General features: G+C 37.6%; 1 protein-coding gene across 1 annotated transcript; it reads right to left on the reverse strand.

Annotated features, from left to right (window-relative positions):
• Positions 1 to 4,597: 4,597 nt before the first annotated feature.
• On the reverse strand, positions 4,598 to 15,436 carry LOC113061574 (synembryn-B-like). The gene is made up of 10 exons (XM_026230776.1): positions 15,261 to 15,436; positions 13,997 to 14,044; positions 13,241 to 13,858; positions 12,026 to 12,120; positions 10,514 to 10,664; positions 10,329 to 10,424; positions 9,373 to 9,517; positions 9,109 to 9,253; positions 8,866 to 8,985; positions 4,598 to 5,597 (listed from the first exon to the last, which is right to left on the reverse strand). The coding sequence occupies exons 1-10, from the start codon at positions 15,342 to 15,344 to the stop codon at positions 5,486 to 5,488; spliced, it is 1,614 nt and encodes a 537-aa protein (XP_026086561.1). The 5' UTR covers positions 15,345 to 15,436; the 3' UTR covers positions 4,598 to 5,485.
• Positions 15,437 to 15,744: the final 308 nt, after the last annotated feature.

Raw genomic sequence — 15,744 nt, forward strand, 5'->3', positions numbered from 1 at the left:
AATCAATCAGTCTATGAATGAACTATTGAATCATAGGGATAACTGTAACTTTTGCTGATGTTTTAATGATAGTAAAAAAAAGAAACATGCTATATGTAGACTAGTTTTCAAACATTTGGGGCTGGTAAGATTTTTAAATGTTTTTTAAAAAAGTATTTTATGGCTTCTAACCATGTCATTTTCTTTTCCTTTAATGGCAATGAAATTTTAGCAGCCATATATTTCTCCTATCACATGATCATTTTATCTTATATGCTAATTTGGTGCTATGATCACATCTATGGTAACAATGATGAAAACTTTTGTGCTTATTAATATTTTTTCTCAAGTAGATTTTTTGATTAATAGAAAGTGTAAAATATTTTATGAATTGGTTTCCTTGTCTTTTACAGCTATGACCAAAAGGGGGCGCTAAAACACAGGCCCTTATCCATGAGGTGGAGAAACTGCTCTTTGGATGAGGTCCACATTAACTCATGTAACTGTAACTGTGTGTCCTCATCATCTATAGGGGGCAGCAGACATCAAAAACTAGCTGTATACAATACAAGAGTGTATTATTTCCCTTTCATGTATAGTTTTATAGCTGCTTCTGAACAAACAGCTGAACTAATTAAGCTCAATTTGTCAGCAGTGAGAGGTCAGAGATGTGAGACTCTGTGCTGTCTTACGATGTCTGACAGCCAGCTCATTCCTGCCCTGACTGCCGTTGCTAGCCTCTTCTCCATGGTTTCAGTCACACCATGCTCATGTTGGTTTTTGCCTCCTCTTTGGCGTGAAGCCCCTGTGTCTATGATCAGTGAAGTGAAGAATTGTTTATATTTAATATTATTATATTTTTAATATTTTACAATAATTATTTACACAAATGATTTAATATTAAAGCATTTAAATGAAGAGTTTTCTGAATTCAACAAAATACTTTGTCAAGTTTGTCCAATTTTGCTCATTTGGAGGGAAAAGCAACTAGTGTTGAATCATTACAATATTTATTATTGCTCAGAACATTAAAACAAGAAGAGCAATGCAAAGTGAGACCAATGCTCTGAGCAATATCACTATCACAAACTAAGAGGGATGTTTCTTTTTTGTGTTTAAACATCCATCCTTTGAAATTAATGTTTCATGAGTGCCTCCTGAAATTCACCCTTTCTAGAGCTTGCTGTTTATTTGTTAAAAAAAAAAAAAATATATATATATATATATATATATATATATATATATAAGTTTTCATGCATTTAGAGTCCCTGATTGTGACTGAACAGAGAAACACTTTGTAATGTAGACTTCTCCATGCTGTTAGTGCGAGTCTTAATAAGCTCAGCTGTGAAATATTGGATGTGCGCAGCAGTGTGTCTGTGGTTAGCAGGGAGACAAAAGCAGTGACCTCCCATCCCCTGTAGTTTTTAATAGTTCTGTGGGAGTAGACAATACGGCAGTGGAGGTGAGGGGGGATCTCATAAGGACCAGCCTTGATGTGCTTAAAAAGATTAAACCAACAACAAATGCCTAATTCAGTTTCATCTGCAGCTCGTTTGTCTGTTAAGACACCGGTGAGTTGAAATGAGTTCTAGACGCTTATTGTTTTGGTTTGCAGGTTGCCAGATTTTGTTCACACCATCTGCATCCTACAGACTCTGGTAGTTGTGTTATCACTTCACACACTGACCCATTATCACATTTGTATGCTGTGACGCAGGCCTTGTTTTATTGTATGTATCTCTTTGTATCCACTCCTCTCACCTTTTATTATCTTTCCCTCCTTTTCTGTCTCAGTTGTTGTCCGTCATTCATCCTTAGAAGACGTCAAAGGCTTGAGAAATGGCCTCTCTTGGCTCCAGGCATCTTCCTCACCTCTTGCTTCCCACAAACTCTTTATTGGATTCTACCTCTGCATCATCTATCTCTATTCACTCTCCCTTTTTTAGGTCTAAATGGCCTCCTCCTTTCTCCTCCAGCTGGGTTTGTTGACACACAGTCAATCCTGGACACTTTCAGCCCAACACCCCGTTACGTTCCCCTTCCCTGCGTCGTAAAGCTGCCACAGCTGTGGGCTGTTGAACCAAAGTGGAGGGACACATTAAATGTATTACAACCATTAGCTTTGTTGGGGCTTGGCTGTTTTAATACGCTGAAATTTTACGCCAGCCAAAGGCAGGACACAGCAGAGCTCTGCTGCTGATTTGAATTACTCTTAAATGCTGCATTGAACCTAAACTGGAAATGAATATTAAAAATGGCAACAAGCAATAATGTCATCTTGATTTACCAAAAAAAAAAAAAAAAAGACGTGTAACTTTATTAATTAATATTATTATTATTATTAGCATTCGTTCTTTAGCATTTTCTGCAAATAATTTCACTCAAATTGCTTAACATTACTGTATCAGTTTTATTCAACTTTGTGATTATAAAAGTAATGTTTTTTTTAGATCTTTAAAAAGTGTCTTGTATCCCAGCTTTAAGACATTTATAATTTTAATTGTGCTCAAGACACATTTCTTATATCAGCGTTAAAAGCGGTTGTGCTGCTTCATATTTTTGTGGAAACTGTGATGCATTTTTCAGGATTCCCTAAAGAATATAAAGTCAAAAACATCATTTATTTGAAATAAAGACTTTGCTACAAAAGATTTCTATAGTCACTTTTAATAAATTAAATGCATCATTGCATTATTTCTGTATGATATAGTTAAATATATTTACCTTACCGCTATCGAGGGAAATCTCTTGCGTCATGCTTAATTTTGTAAGTCTTCTTGCTTTGTGGCAGATCGAGCCCTTCTCCAGTCTGGTAGACACAGTGAAGTCTACAGTGCCTCGTCTGCTGCTGAACCGGGATCCAGTTGGGCCCTTTGAACAGTGGCCCCTGAAGAGGGGTGACTACCTGGAGCTGGGAGATCTCTCAGATTCAGTCCAAAAACTTGCTGAGATCCTGAGGTGGCATACTGAGATCCAAGACCTTATGAACAGCCATGAAAATGGGCATTGTTCTTATCCTGACCCCAGCAATAGCAGCGGTGAGGACAGTTACTCCTCTGAGACTGACAGCATTCACTAATGTCAGCCACAGACATGCTCTGTATTTTAAAATTTTCACTGGATAAAGCAATGAAGGCCTGGCAAGGGTTCAGATCTCAGAGTGATGTTTATGCATATCATATCATTCATCTGAATGTTTTATGCATGTCATTGTTCTTAGTAACAGCCAGTTTGACAGTATCTGGGCAGTCTTTCCTGATCAGATAAACAGCAGCCATGGCTGATCAGACCATGGTGGGTTTAGACTCCAACAGAAATGATATGCATACTGTCTGCTGCTCATTTTGACTGAAAACCTACATCTGGATATCTTAAATTCTGGCCCTCATGCTTTCCACAGAAAGGTCGTAATGAATAAGCAGTGAATTGTGATTACGTCACATCTGCATATCCTGATTCAAACATATGGATGATTTAGTATGCCAAAATGTCTACTCTTGGCAGATAAATTCCTGTAGTTTTACATTTTTATCAGGAATTGTTACTGCAGGGAAAAGAAACTAGAGACATGGCACTTTTGGACAAGATTAAATGTGTTATATTAAGGCTCCTTTTCCATTCTACAAACTGTAGTCAAGATTTTAACCTTTGTTTGGAAAGGTTGGTAGAATATATGGAGTCAATGTGTAAGACTGGTTTGGGAATAATGTTAATTTGTATATAAATGTGTGTCTATTTATTTGTTTGCTAGTTCATTTGGTTTCCAGCGAGTCATGATTTGGCCCCAGTGAGTGAACGGTGCTAAATTAGCATGGAAGCCGTGACCTCCCAAGTGTGCAGTGCCCCCACTGTGTGTTTTCACAGGCACTGCAGCCTCTGAGCTGGAGCTCCAACCCCCCAACACTCTAATAAATGTCTTTGGTCAGCAACAAAGAACCCCAATATCCTGCTGTGTGTGTGTGTTTGTGAGGTTCTGCGTATGAGAGCGGCTGTGAAGGCTATTTGATTTTGCACAGGATCAGTGAAGTAGCTGGTAATTACCACACTGCTGTGATCATATCTCTTCATGTCCCTCAGGGAATTTGGCATATTTTTGAGAAATATGGACAAAAAGCCAGAATGTCTATTAAATGTTTCAGTTCATCTAATTTATTTTATTCATATGTGCAGTGTGGCATGTTTGTGTTTGTTAGAGTTTGGTTGAAACAAACCAGCTCTTTTAAATCAGTTTTTTCTGATTCATGGAACGGTTGCAGAATATTAAAATGCTATTTTTATGAAGTTGTGCAAGGTTTTTATTATTATTATTATTTTATCCCATTAATAAAAATAGCATCTTATGGTTTTTATTCAATAAATTCATATCGGTCTCGTTTTTGTTTGAGATGTTTTTACACCACATCTGTTCAGTTAGGGAATATGTAATTTTCCCATTTTAATTGAAAACAAAATTCAATATTTAATACAACTACTTGATCATCTAATATCTTTTCTTTTTTTCGTTTGTGATATCTTGCAGTATTATACTCAACATTAGTTGTGTGATTAGCATTTTTCTAGATTTTTATAGACAACATTTTATATTTTTTTCTGCATGCAATAAGCAAATGAGACATTAAGGTTGTTGTTTTTTATTGCAAGTGATTGTCTGAAACAAAAATGTAAGAAAATAAAAATGAAAAAGATTTTACAAAGCCCCTTAATTCTGCTGATCCCAGTGGTTATAGAAGATGAGTTCTGGGGATTGTGAAAGATATTCTCGAGCTATTAAATCAATGATAGTAACCAGAAATATTTAGAAAATAAAAGAGTTTCTCACATGCTTTACTTTATCATTTCTTATAAAAAGGAAACAAAAAAAAAAGGGGGGGGGGGCTATTTATAGACAATCGTGTAGCTAAAAATAACATAGAGCATTAGAAAAGACCCTAGTTTGAGACTCCAGGCATAAGTGGTGGAGAAAAAGATTTCAATGCACATTTTGCAAAAACAATTAAGTGCAAGACAAATAATTTCTTAACATAACTGATCTCATGGCATTTATCATTTCAAAAGACACTTGAGTATTTTGAAGAAATTGTGGAACTGGTTTCTTTAATCTGTGAACCAGCAACAGACGGTTTAATAAATACAAACTAGATCAACAGCTTTTCTTAAGGGGGAATCTCATCAAGCCTTTATACTTCATTTTTGAAGACCAAGTGCATTGATTGTTCACAGAGTGTCGAAGACATGTGAAAAAGTTGTGTAACTTCCTACTTAACATTACCATCTTATACAGTCATTGTGATCATATCTGATGCCCAATGACAATTGTATATCTATTTAAACATTTGCTTCCTCTTCTTCTTCTCACTCTATAGTTTACCACACATGTCCCAATTAGAAAGACATGCCTTCGTGCAACAAAAGAACCCCCTGTGCAAGGGACAGTTGGTAAGACAGTGGCAGTCAGCCAGCAGCAGCAGCGGTGCCTGAAGGATTCGAGTGAACTAAACTCCTGCTAGTCTGAGTCCGAGTCACTGCTGGGTGGAGGGCTGCACTCATGGATAGCTTCTCCTAGGGGCGCTAGAGTGCCATCCTTCCTCACTCCCATTGGTCTGATCAGTTGTTTCCTGAAAGTGAGAGCAGAACACAGCTCAGTACTTTTGCATGTTGTGTCAGACTACTGCTTTGCTTGCTCACAATGTCACATGCAAATAATGCGATAGGGAGATACAACCAGCAGAAAGGACCAACCTCAGTAGAAACTTCTATTCTTTTTGTACACATAAAAGGAAATGACAATCTATTTGTGTACTCTCTATGCATGTTTGTAACATAATATAGAACTACATATAAAATAATATTTTTATAACAAAAATGTAAACATTTTAAAAGCCTTGGGTCAGACAGCCCCATCCGCAGAAATTCTGTTCTGCAAGGATGCCTTAAACTGATCAAATATGACAGTAAAAATTCAATAATAATAATAATAAATATATATAAATAATAATAATATTGAAAATAATAATAATATCATATATATATATATAGATATATATAGATATATATATATGTTTTTTTTTTTTTTCATTGAAGTATCCTGAAAAAAAAAAATGATGCAGCACAACTGGTTTCAACACTGATAAAGAATCACGTGACACTGAAGACTGGAGAAATGACTGCAGATAATTCACAGGAACACAAATATATTCAAACATAAATGGTTCTTTAAAAAAATAAAATAAAAGTCTGAAGGCTTATTAATTGCAAAAGTGGTATTAAACGTGAAATTAGTAAAATAAGCACAAACTCCAGAATCCAGTGACAATCAATTCCACTATTTCATGTCTTGTCGATCACCACAATCCACCTGTCCTTTGAAAGAAACCCTTTGCACTGATCATTATAGCTGCATTCAGTTCTGTTCTCTAAAGAGGCCTGTTGATGTGTAGAACATCTTTCTTAGCCTTTACATCTGGCCACATAAGAGCCCTTGGAATCACAACCCTAAGAACCCCAATCCTCCCGTCCCTCCACCCCCACCAAGAGCCTGCAGTTTAATTACAGGATCAGTGCTCATTCTAATCTCGTCAAAGCCTCGGCAGCTCCTCCACGCTAATCCAATTATACCTGCACTGTGTGTCACCAGCGCACCCTGAGATGATTCATCAGAGAATCATCCAATCAAAGCACAGCCAATGATGATTTATAAGAGCATGATCCAATCAAAGCCGTAGAAAGCTCATTTGCATTAATTTATGTCATTCATTAACACATACATTTGAACTTTCATAAAGAGCTACTACATGGTAAAACAACTTATATAAGTTCCCAACAAAAGCACAAGGAAACATATGACATTTCCAAGAGGGCTGTAACGGTTCACATATTCATACTGACATTTTCAGTATAGGTCTTTCGGTTCTCCAGTCCAATAATTGCTGTCATGAAAACAAGCTGTGTAAATTATTATATTTCAATAATTAATCGGAGAAATGTAATTTTATTAGATTTATAAAGATAATGTATAAATGGACTTATGTGCAATTTACGCTTGCATAACATTTTTTTATTGGAGTGTTGATTATTATATCTAAAAAATAAAATAAATCTGAAATATAAACTAAATAAAAAAATAAATGAAAATAAACTTAAATATAAAAATATCAAATATAGTAATAGGGTTCCCTATATAGTTCACAGCATTAGCTGAGAGATGTTTTTATTCTTTCAGAAAATTTGAAATTAGAATTCAGTTTATTTTAATATATGATATATTGTATATTAAGACAAAGCATGTGTTCAGTAAACCACTGTTTAGTAAATAAAAGTAAAAGGCAGCAATTGTATGTTCAATTTCTCTCTCACCTGCTACACCAAAAAAAAAAGCACAGAACCGTGACTTTAACATTAACTGTTAGATCTCTAATTTCCAACTATTTTTTTTCCCAGGCATTGACTGCATTTCTGTCTGCCATAGAACTCCTTGATGACAAACGCAGGTCATGATGAGTGTAAACAAAGATATTTAGTTGACAAGAAGGAAACAAAGACATTTCCTCTGAATCCCTTGAAAATGCAAACCAAAATCCAAGACAGTCTCTTATCTAATCAAAAGCACATGTGCTGATAGCAGCCAGAGCAATTGTGAGTTTACTTAGGGTTTTGTGTGTGTGTGTGTGTGTGTGTGTAATATACAGGGTGGAGAGTCAGTACTAATTGGACTGCAAGTCAAGCAGCAGACATAGGGAGGGACATTCCTCCATGGACGTGTTGCGTCTCCCAGCAGCCGTAGTGGGGAGCACCAGTGCCCTCCCTCTCCCACACAACACCTCCTTCATCCTGATGAAAAGAATAGGAGGAAAACAGAAGGAACGAGGATCCATTCTCAAAGAGAGGAATCTGCCTCTCCTGGGCACACGCTTCTCATTACGACTCAGACACCCAATGGACGGACAATGGCGCGTCCTCTTGTGTTTGCAAACTTATTTAACATCGCCCGGCAGCTAACGTACATACCCACACCACTAATTGAGCCAGTGTCTCAAACCACTTCACGCCAAGGACAATGTCTGGCACCCCGGCTTAATAAAACTGCTGGCGTATGAAAGAGGACCACGTATATGTATTATAAAACCTCAGTGTATTGTACAAAAGAGCCTGAGCCTGCGACCCCACTGTGTGCACCAATTAGCTGGTAATTAATGCAGCGGGGCTGCGGTGGCTGGTTGGTGTGCATTGACTCCTGCTGAATGTGGAAGGCCAGCTGTAAATGAGGCACAGGATTGTGGAGGATTCTTGTCTTAATGAAGCGGTTGGTAAGGAGCGCGAACAGAGCAACGGCGCTACACCTCTTACTGGTGTCTCGCTAGTTTACGCCACCGGAAAAGGTCAATGTGAACGCGGCCCCACACATATCGAGCCTCTAAAGAGGGTGATGAGAAAGCAACCACAATGCATCTAGAGGATGGAGTCAACTATGAGAGCATTATGAACAGGCTCAAACAAGATAATGAAAGACAGAAAGAGAAACGGACTGATATTAGTGCGCAAGACTAAAAACACAAAGCTTAGAATTAACACTGCAGTAAATACAATGGAAAAGGCATGCATTAAAATAAAAATGTGAAAGAGCCAATTGGAGGAGCCAAACAATATCTGCATGTCTAAACGACCAAAGTAATGGAATTCACCTGAATAAAAATCTTAATTTCAGTGCTTAAATTCAATTATTTAAACCAAATTAAATCTGATAGCCAAAAAATCTGATAGCCAAGTTAAAACATAAGTAAAACACTATAAGAAAAAACAATTATTAAAAATAATTATCATGTATTTGTTAAAAATATTTCCCCAATATTTACATACTTTTAAATATTTAAATATATAAAAACCCACCTTGATAATTCATCAATCATACTGACAAGCTTCTGAGCTTCATATTCCTTTTGCTCCTCTGTCATCTCCTCCATAGGGTTTGGCACTGGGTGCTCGATGTGACCTGTGATGGGGTTAATGCTGAAAAACACAAATGACTATCAACACAAATGAGAAAACCATAATGCTACACAAAATGATAAAAAAATATTAACTTTGTTAAGAAAATAAGAACAGCAGTTCTGCATTCATAAAGACACTTACAATGGTTTGACTGACTTGTATTCCTCTGTGTCAGAGTCCTCATCAGATGAGTACTGCGTCTCTCCTCTGCCTCCGGCCAGCAACCCTCGTGCCATCAGCAGTCCCGCAGCATTACCATATCCAGTGTACTTCAACAGATTATCCACTGCATCACATGAACAACAGGAGAAAAAGATGTGCAACATTTTTTTGCTCAATATTAATTCTTGTATTTTGAACAGTTTCATATACTTTAGAAACATTAAAAACAAGCAGAACTCTCACCGCTCTCCTTGCAGAGCACAAAGAGAAACTCAGCTGCCCCCTGTTTCACTGCCATGTCTACATGCGTCATGAGACGCACCAGTTTGTTTCGAACGGTGCCGCCGATTTCTGGCCTTTCCTTCACGTCCTTCAGTGGAGGCAACACCTGTACAAAAAAGAAAAGCTTTAATCAGCAAATAAAATTTACTTTAAAAGAATAGTTCACTAAAAATGAAAATATACTCGCCCTCAGGCCATCCAATATATAGATGAGTTTGTTTTGTCATTGGAAAAGATTTGGAGAAATTTAGCATTATGTCACTTGCTCACCAGTGGATCCTATGCAGTGAATGGGTGCCGTCAGACTGCAAGTTTAAACAGCTGATAAAAACATCAGAATAATTCACAACTAATCGACACGCCTCCATTCCACATCAACACCATGCCAAGTGAAAAGTTGTGCATTTGTAAGAAACAAATCGATCATTAAGATGTTATTAACTTTAAACCGTTGTTACTGGCTAAAATTTAAGTTCTCTATTCATAATATTGTTTCCTCCAGTGCAAAAGTCATCTCGTCTGATTCCGAAGATGAATATGCACAGATTAAGCACAGTTTACAAGTGAAAACAGTCTTAATAGTTCTAAACAAATACGTTAGTGGAGTTTGATGTGAGAAGACAACTTGGACAAGTGTTACTATGGATTATGGACTTTTTAATTTGGGCAGAAAGGACCTTAATTTTAGATTAGTTTCTTACAAATACACACTTTTTCTCTCACAAGGATTACTGCAATTTTTATTGGATTAGAGCTGTTTGGTCTCTCATTCTGATGGCACCCATTCATTGCAAGAGGATCCATTTCTCCATATCTTTTCAGATGAAGAAAGAAACTCATCTTCATCTTGAATGGCCTGAGGGGGAGTTGAATATAAGCAAAAGTAAATTGGACTGAGAATGGACTCAACCCTGCACCTGGGCCTTGAGGTATCTGCGGATTTCCCTGTGGTATCTAGAGCTCTCGGTCATCAGACTCAGCACAGGTGTCAAGCTTTCTTTATAGTTGATCCCCTGAGTGGATAAATACACAAAGCATGAACAAATGCAACAATTGGAATGGCTGAGTACCAGCTTGCAGGTGTTCATCTGAAGCGTAATACCTTGTCTATCCTCTTTTCCATAAAATCTAGCAGCATCTGCACGGTGTCCATGTTCTTCCCACCATACGTTTCCATCCCACCTTGGACAGGGACGTCTATCAGAACATCCAGGCACCGCACAGGAAGGTTACTCAGGAGATTTATGGCATGACTAGAAGAAATGACAAATGATAAAGGTTCAGCACACAATGCATGAACATAGTATGCAACTCCTGGAATGAGGTATTTTTCTGTGAAGTTGGTTGTTGACTGCACAGTTTCACATAGAAATTAATATTGTCTGATAACCAATATGCAGAACCTATTTAAATTAATTCAATAAATTAATATTTGTACTTTTTTTTAATAGCTTCATGATCACTGCAGTATGTCAATAAACTACTAAACAACTACTATTAAATGAAAATAATATTCATTTATTTAAAAACATTTTTACAAATAATAATAATTGTTGTTTTTAAGCAACATTTTGCAATCTAAATATTTAATCTAAATTATTGTATAAATTAAAATGAAATACTTTACAGATTAATAGTATTAGAGTGAGATTTCTTGATTGATTTATTTTTCATAATAAATAAATAAATGTGTTTTCCCAGTGTGTTTTTCTTGTTTTCATTTAATAATGCACATAGTTTCATGGCCAGTAAAAAAAAAAAAAAAAAGGCCCTGTATGAGAATGACTTATTTAGAAAAATGAAACCAAATTTAAATCAATTGCTTGACCTGTTAACATAATTGCTGGGTTTTTTTTTTCTTACAAACCCACCAAATTGTGCCAAATGAAAATTCTAAATAACCAATAACTGATTGAACATCATTTAAAAAAATGGTCAAACTGATTATTGGTCTGTCAGTAGGTCTCCCATGTGCATGGATGCAATTTTGTGTCATTAAAACAAACTGCTTCTCACATGGAGGCACCTAATACAAAAGGATATTACATATTTGTATGCTACTTTCATTTGTTCATTTTATAATCTTCTCTGGTGCAAAAGAACATTCAGCATACACACGTCACAATTCAGGAATGTGATGTTGACGGACAAACATGAGGAGGCATTCTGAAAACACTGAAGAGGTGGGGGGACCTTCAGTCCGTGGGCATTATTAGAATAACAAAGACACATCTACTGACTGGTTCAGCACATTCACTGCACTTTGTTAAAGGGGGAGCATAGAGTTAGTCATTTCAGAGTGCTGTAGAATGCATAGAGAGGGGGTAGCATTCCAAAAGCGTGAAAGGGCTGGTGACGGCACAACTGCGGACACAATGAGTCAAGCCCAAATAAACGGGTGGGAGTTTCAGAATGCGTTGAGCTGCCTCTTCAGGGCAAAGAGGTGTGTCATTAATCACTTGGAGAAGACATCTCATCATTCAAATTCACTGCACTTGCATTTCTTTTGCTTTCTGGCTCACTGGAATACTGGTTTTGAAGCAAATATAATAGACACAGGCCTAGTATACAGAGTGGACTAGATTCAGCTGTCAATTTTCAAGTGTTGAAGTACCTGTGAGCCTCCTCTGTTTTATCTTCACTGTTTGTCTTGAGCATTAGGAGATGTCTCATGATGCCTGCAATCAGCCGAAGCTGGTGGTCATTGTCCTATCAAAATAAAAGGAAAAAATGTGTTAGTGTTAAACTAAAAGGCTTTTTTCACAACAACTGCAGTAAAGAAAGCGTCTTATGACATGATTGGGCTTTATTTACAAATAAACGAAGTGAAAGCTTGGAACCAATGGAGAGATTTAGAACCACTGGCTTGAGAAAATAAAGTCCATCTTACGTCAAGGTGATCCTGACCATACTGAGACCAACAAAAGTTCAGGCAATTGAGACACACTTAGTCTTACTTCAATGATCATTCAAAGCGCTGAGAACACTGGAATGCACACAAGTTGGAATGCACCTAACCCCAACCCTAACCCTAACTCTATTTGATGAAATGGTGGGAGTAGGAGCTTTTAGCATTTAAAATATAGTAAACCTCTCCATCAAAAAGCAAAATTACTTGAGGTATAATTAAAGCACATTTTAAGGAAAAAAAAGAATAAAAGAAAAGAAGAATCCAAAGAAGGCAGCTGGGGTGATGCACTGACTTTATCAATTAGCTATTAAAACTTTTATTTAGAACGCAGGACTTATGACCATATTACGCATAAACCGAGAGTTTGTAGATGTCAAACAACAGTGATCATAATGATGCAGAGACATAAGATTCTTGTCAAAGAATAAGAAAAAGAGGACAAAGGACTACCGAAGATATTATAAAGCTAGATAGTCTGTTAAAATAATGCCAATGAACCGATGACCTATTTAAGAGAAAGAAACCTCTCTTCCTTCACTGTGATGGGGGCAAAAGCACTGGCTCCACTCAACATCAATTATTCAACAGAAGTATAACAGGAAACCAATTTTCTGTCTAAATTGCATGCATGCACTTCTAATGTAAGAACTTATATGCCATTTTATTTTAAATGCAAAGCCATTTGATTGAATTCTAGTAAATGTGAAATAATTGCATGCTCGGGCAAACAGCTATAGAGTTAGTGTCGCCATAGGGTTAGAACTGGTGACTGCCATTTACAGGTTTCATAGAATGTGTGCTAAATGAGTCACTGTAGAAATTGAATACTTTAATGTTTGAGGTCGAAATAGCTCAACACGCGAGCCAGTCAAATGCAATGACATGTGAAATAAAACATCACTGTACTGTTACTCTCACCTCACCGCTGGAATCAGACATAGTGATGTTGAAAAGAACTTTAAGGGCTTCCATGGCAAGCTCGTTGTTTTCTCGGGAAAGGGGCAGGGATTCTGGTTTAGGGGGTGTGGCCTCATATGGCCCCACCCATTGGACGTCAAGGGTGCGTTCCAGTATGTCAGTCAGTAGCCTCACTGCCCCCGCCTCCTTCCGAAGCATGCCACGCACATCTGTCCGCAGGGCGGAAAGCAGAAACAGCAGCCGAAGGGAGAACAGGCCCACCTCGTGATGGGACGAGCTGACCAAATGTAAGTGGGCACACAGGCCCTCCGCCAACTTCACGTCTGTGCCCACCTGCTGTGCCGGCACACTGTTAAACACCAGGTTGCACAGGCACTTGAGGGCTTCCACCACAACCCTTTCCTCCTCTGCTGACTGTGGCTCATCTAACAGCTCACCGTTGTGTCCCGCCACATGGATCCGGGCCAGTCCAGCTAGAGTTAGGATGCCCTCTTTGGTGGCTACGGGTCCGAGTACACGTTTGTCTCTGGACAGGATGCGCAGGGTTTCCAGGCAGGTGCTTTGGCAAAGTGGATGATCTGATCGACGGAGGACTGTAAGAAGACCCTGACACAATTTCTGCAGAAGGGAACACAAAGCAAAAGGGGTCGTTGATCTTTTTCAATAAAACACTGGAGGCACTGAAATGACAATAAACATATTAAACTGAGATCGCTTTGAAATACAAAACAAAAAAACTTTAAATCTGTTACTCACAATTCGTGCATCCTCCTCTTTGTGGTCAAAGGCAAACGTGTGGCTGTTCTGAAATGAAATGTCAACAGGACATGAGACAATATAAATCTGAGATAAACAGATCCCATGCTTGGATCCATCTCAAAACAGCGGAGTAAAACAGTTCACTTAAATTCTGTGCTGGTAGCTGGTTTCTGTCTTGTCAGTGCTGGTTGATCAGCTATAATGTTCCATAAACCAGCTTAGCCACTTTAAGGAAAGCCATTGCAGGCTTTTTTTATGCACAGACTCAGAATTAACCAATTCAGTAGGAATTATGCCTACATATACAAAAATTTGCTCTGAGACTTTTAAACAGGGAGGTTTGTTAATATATGATTTGATTTCACTCCTAAAAACTTCTCTCTCTCTCTCTCTCTCTAGCTGTTGACAGTGTTATCTGATGTATGAAATGATAAAAAGATATCCAAAATTAAACAGTATTATATTTGGCTATTATATTATTGTATGGATTCGATAGACCGTGATGAATTTCACTTAGTAACAGTACCAGCCTCTTTCTGAAAACAGTTAACTACAACTTAACTATCAATGGTTTACTTTACCAAAGGCTGTTCGTAACGTTGCAAGACAATCTTGTTCTCTTGAGATTTCATCCAATAAAACATTCAGCATCATTAAAATCATAAGGTAAAATCTAATGGGTGTCTAAAATTGCTGTTCATATCAGATAAATTCTTAAAGACGTTGATAACCCTGTTATAACAACATTATTTCCATCAGTATTTTCTGCTTTTAACGTTATGTAGTGTATCTGACAGCTGTCAAGCTTAAATAATTTAGCCTTTCATAACTATTAACATCCAAAACAACAGTTAATTTATACTCTATTCGTCTGCAATTACCATTTTTCTTAACAGATTTCACACACGGGTCATTCATGGGGCAAAATATGGCATGTTTGTTTGAAATAGTCAAGCTGGGTGTTTCAAATTGGTATTATGGCTAACAGCTGGAAGATGCTAACATAGTTTACGATCCCAATGCGAGTTCCTCTGTTTTAATCAAGTACGAAGCAAATACACATTTAAAGTTCAGAAGCAAATACACATTTAAAGTTCAGAAGCAAATCATTTTTGCACAGAGATCATCTATCTTTTTGTAGGTTCATACACACACCGGGTAAGTTATAGTGAGATCAACGAGCGGCTAACTCGCTAATATCTCCACTGCTAGCGCGCATGAAAACAACAGGAAAAAGTATGCTAACAGCAGCCTTTTTTACCTCCGTGTTATACTTCTGCAAAAGCTTTTCAGCTGCCTTGTCATCTCCACCGTCGATCTCTGACAGAATAGTAGTCAAACTCATCTCTGAATGTTGCTTTTGCCGTCCACTTACAAACACTGGCAGCCCCTCTTACAACAACAGTAAGGATGAGCGTTACACACCTCCGTTTGTCTCAGCTGTTCAACTTTCACCCGACAAACGTCACGTTTCTCGACAACACGCTTTTACAAGAGTCCTTAAAGGGTAAGTTAACCCAAAAATGAAAATTAGCCCATAAATTACTCACCCTCAAGTCATCCCAGGTGTATATGACTTTCTTCTTTCAGATGAATATATATAAAAAATTGTCTTTTAACTTTCAAGCTGTTTAATGCCACTCAGCGGGTGTTGCGCTGCATCTGTCCAAAATAAGTTAAATAAAAAAGCACCAATCCATAAAAAGAAAAAAAAGAGGGGGGGGGGGGGGTGCTATAATTACTCA

Source organism: Carassius auratus, chromosome 43 (genome assembly GCF_003368295.1).
Source record: "Carassius auratus strain Wakin chromosome 43, ASM336829v1, whole genome shotgun sequence".
In the NCBI taxonomy this organism is placed as follows: Eukaryota; Metazoa; Chordata; class Actinopteri; order Cypriniformes; family Cyprinidae; genus Carassius; species Carassius auratus.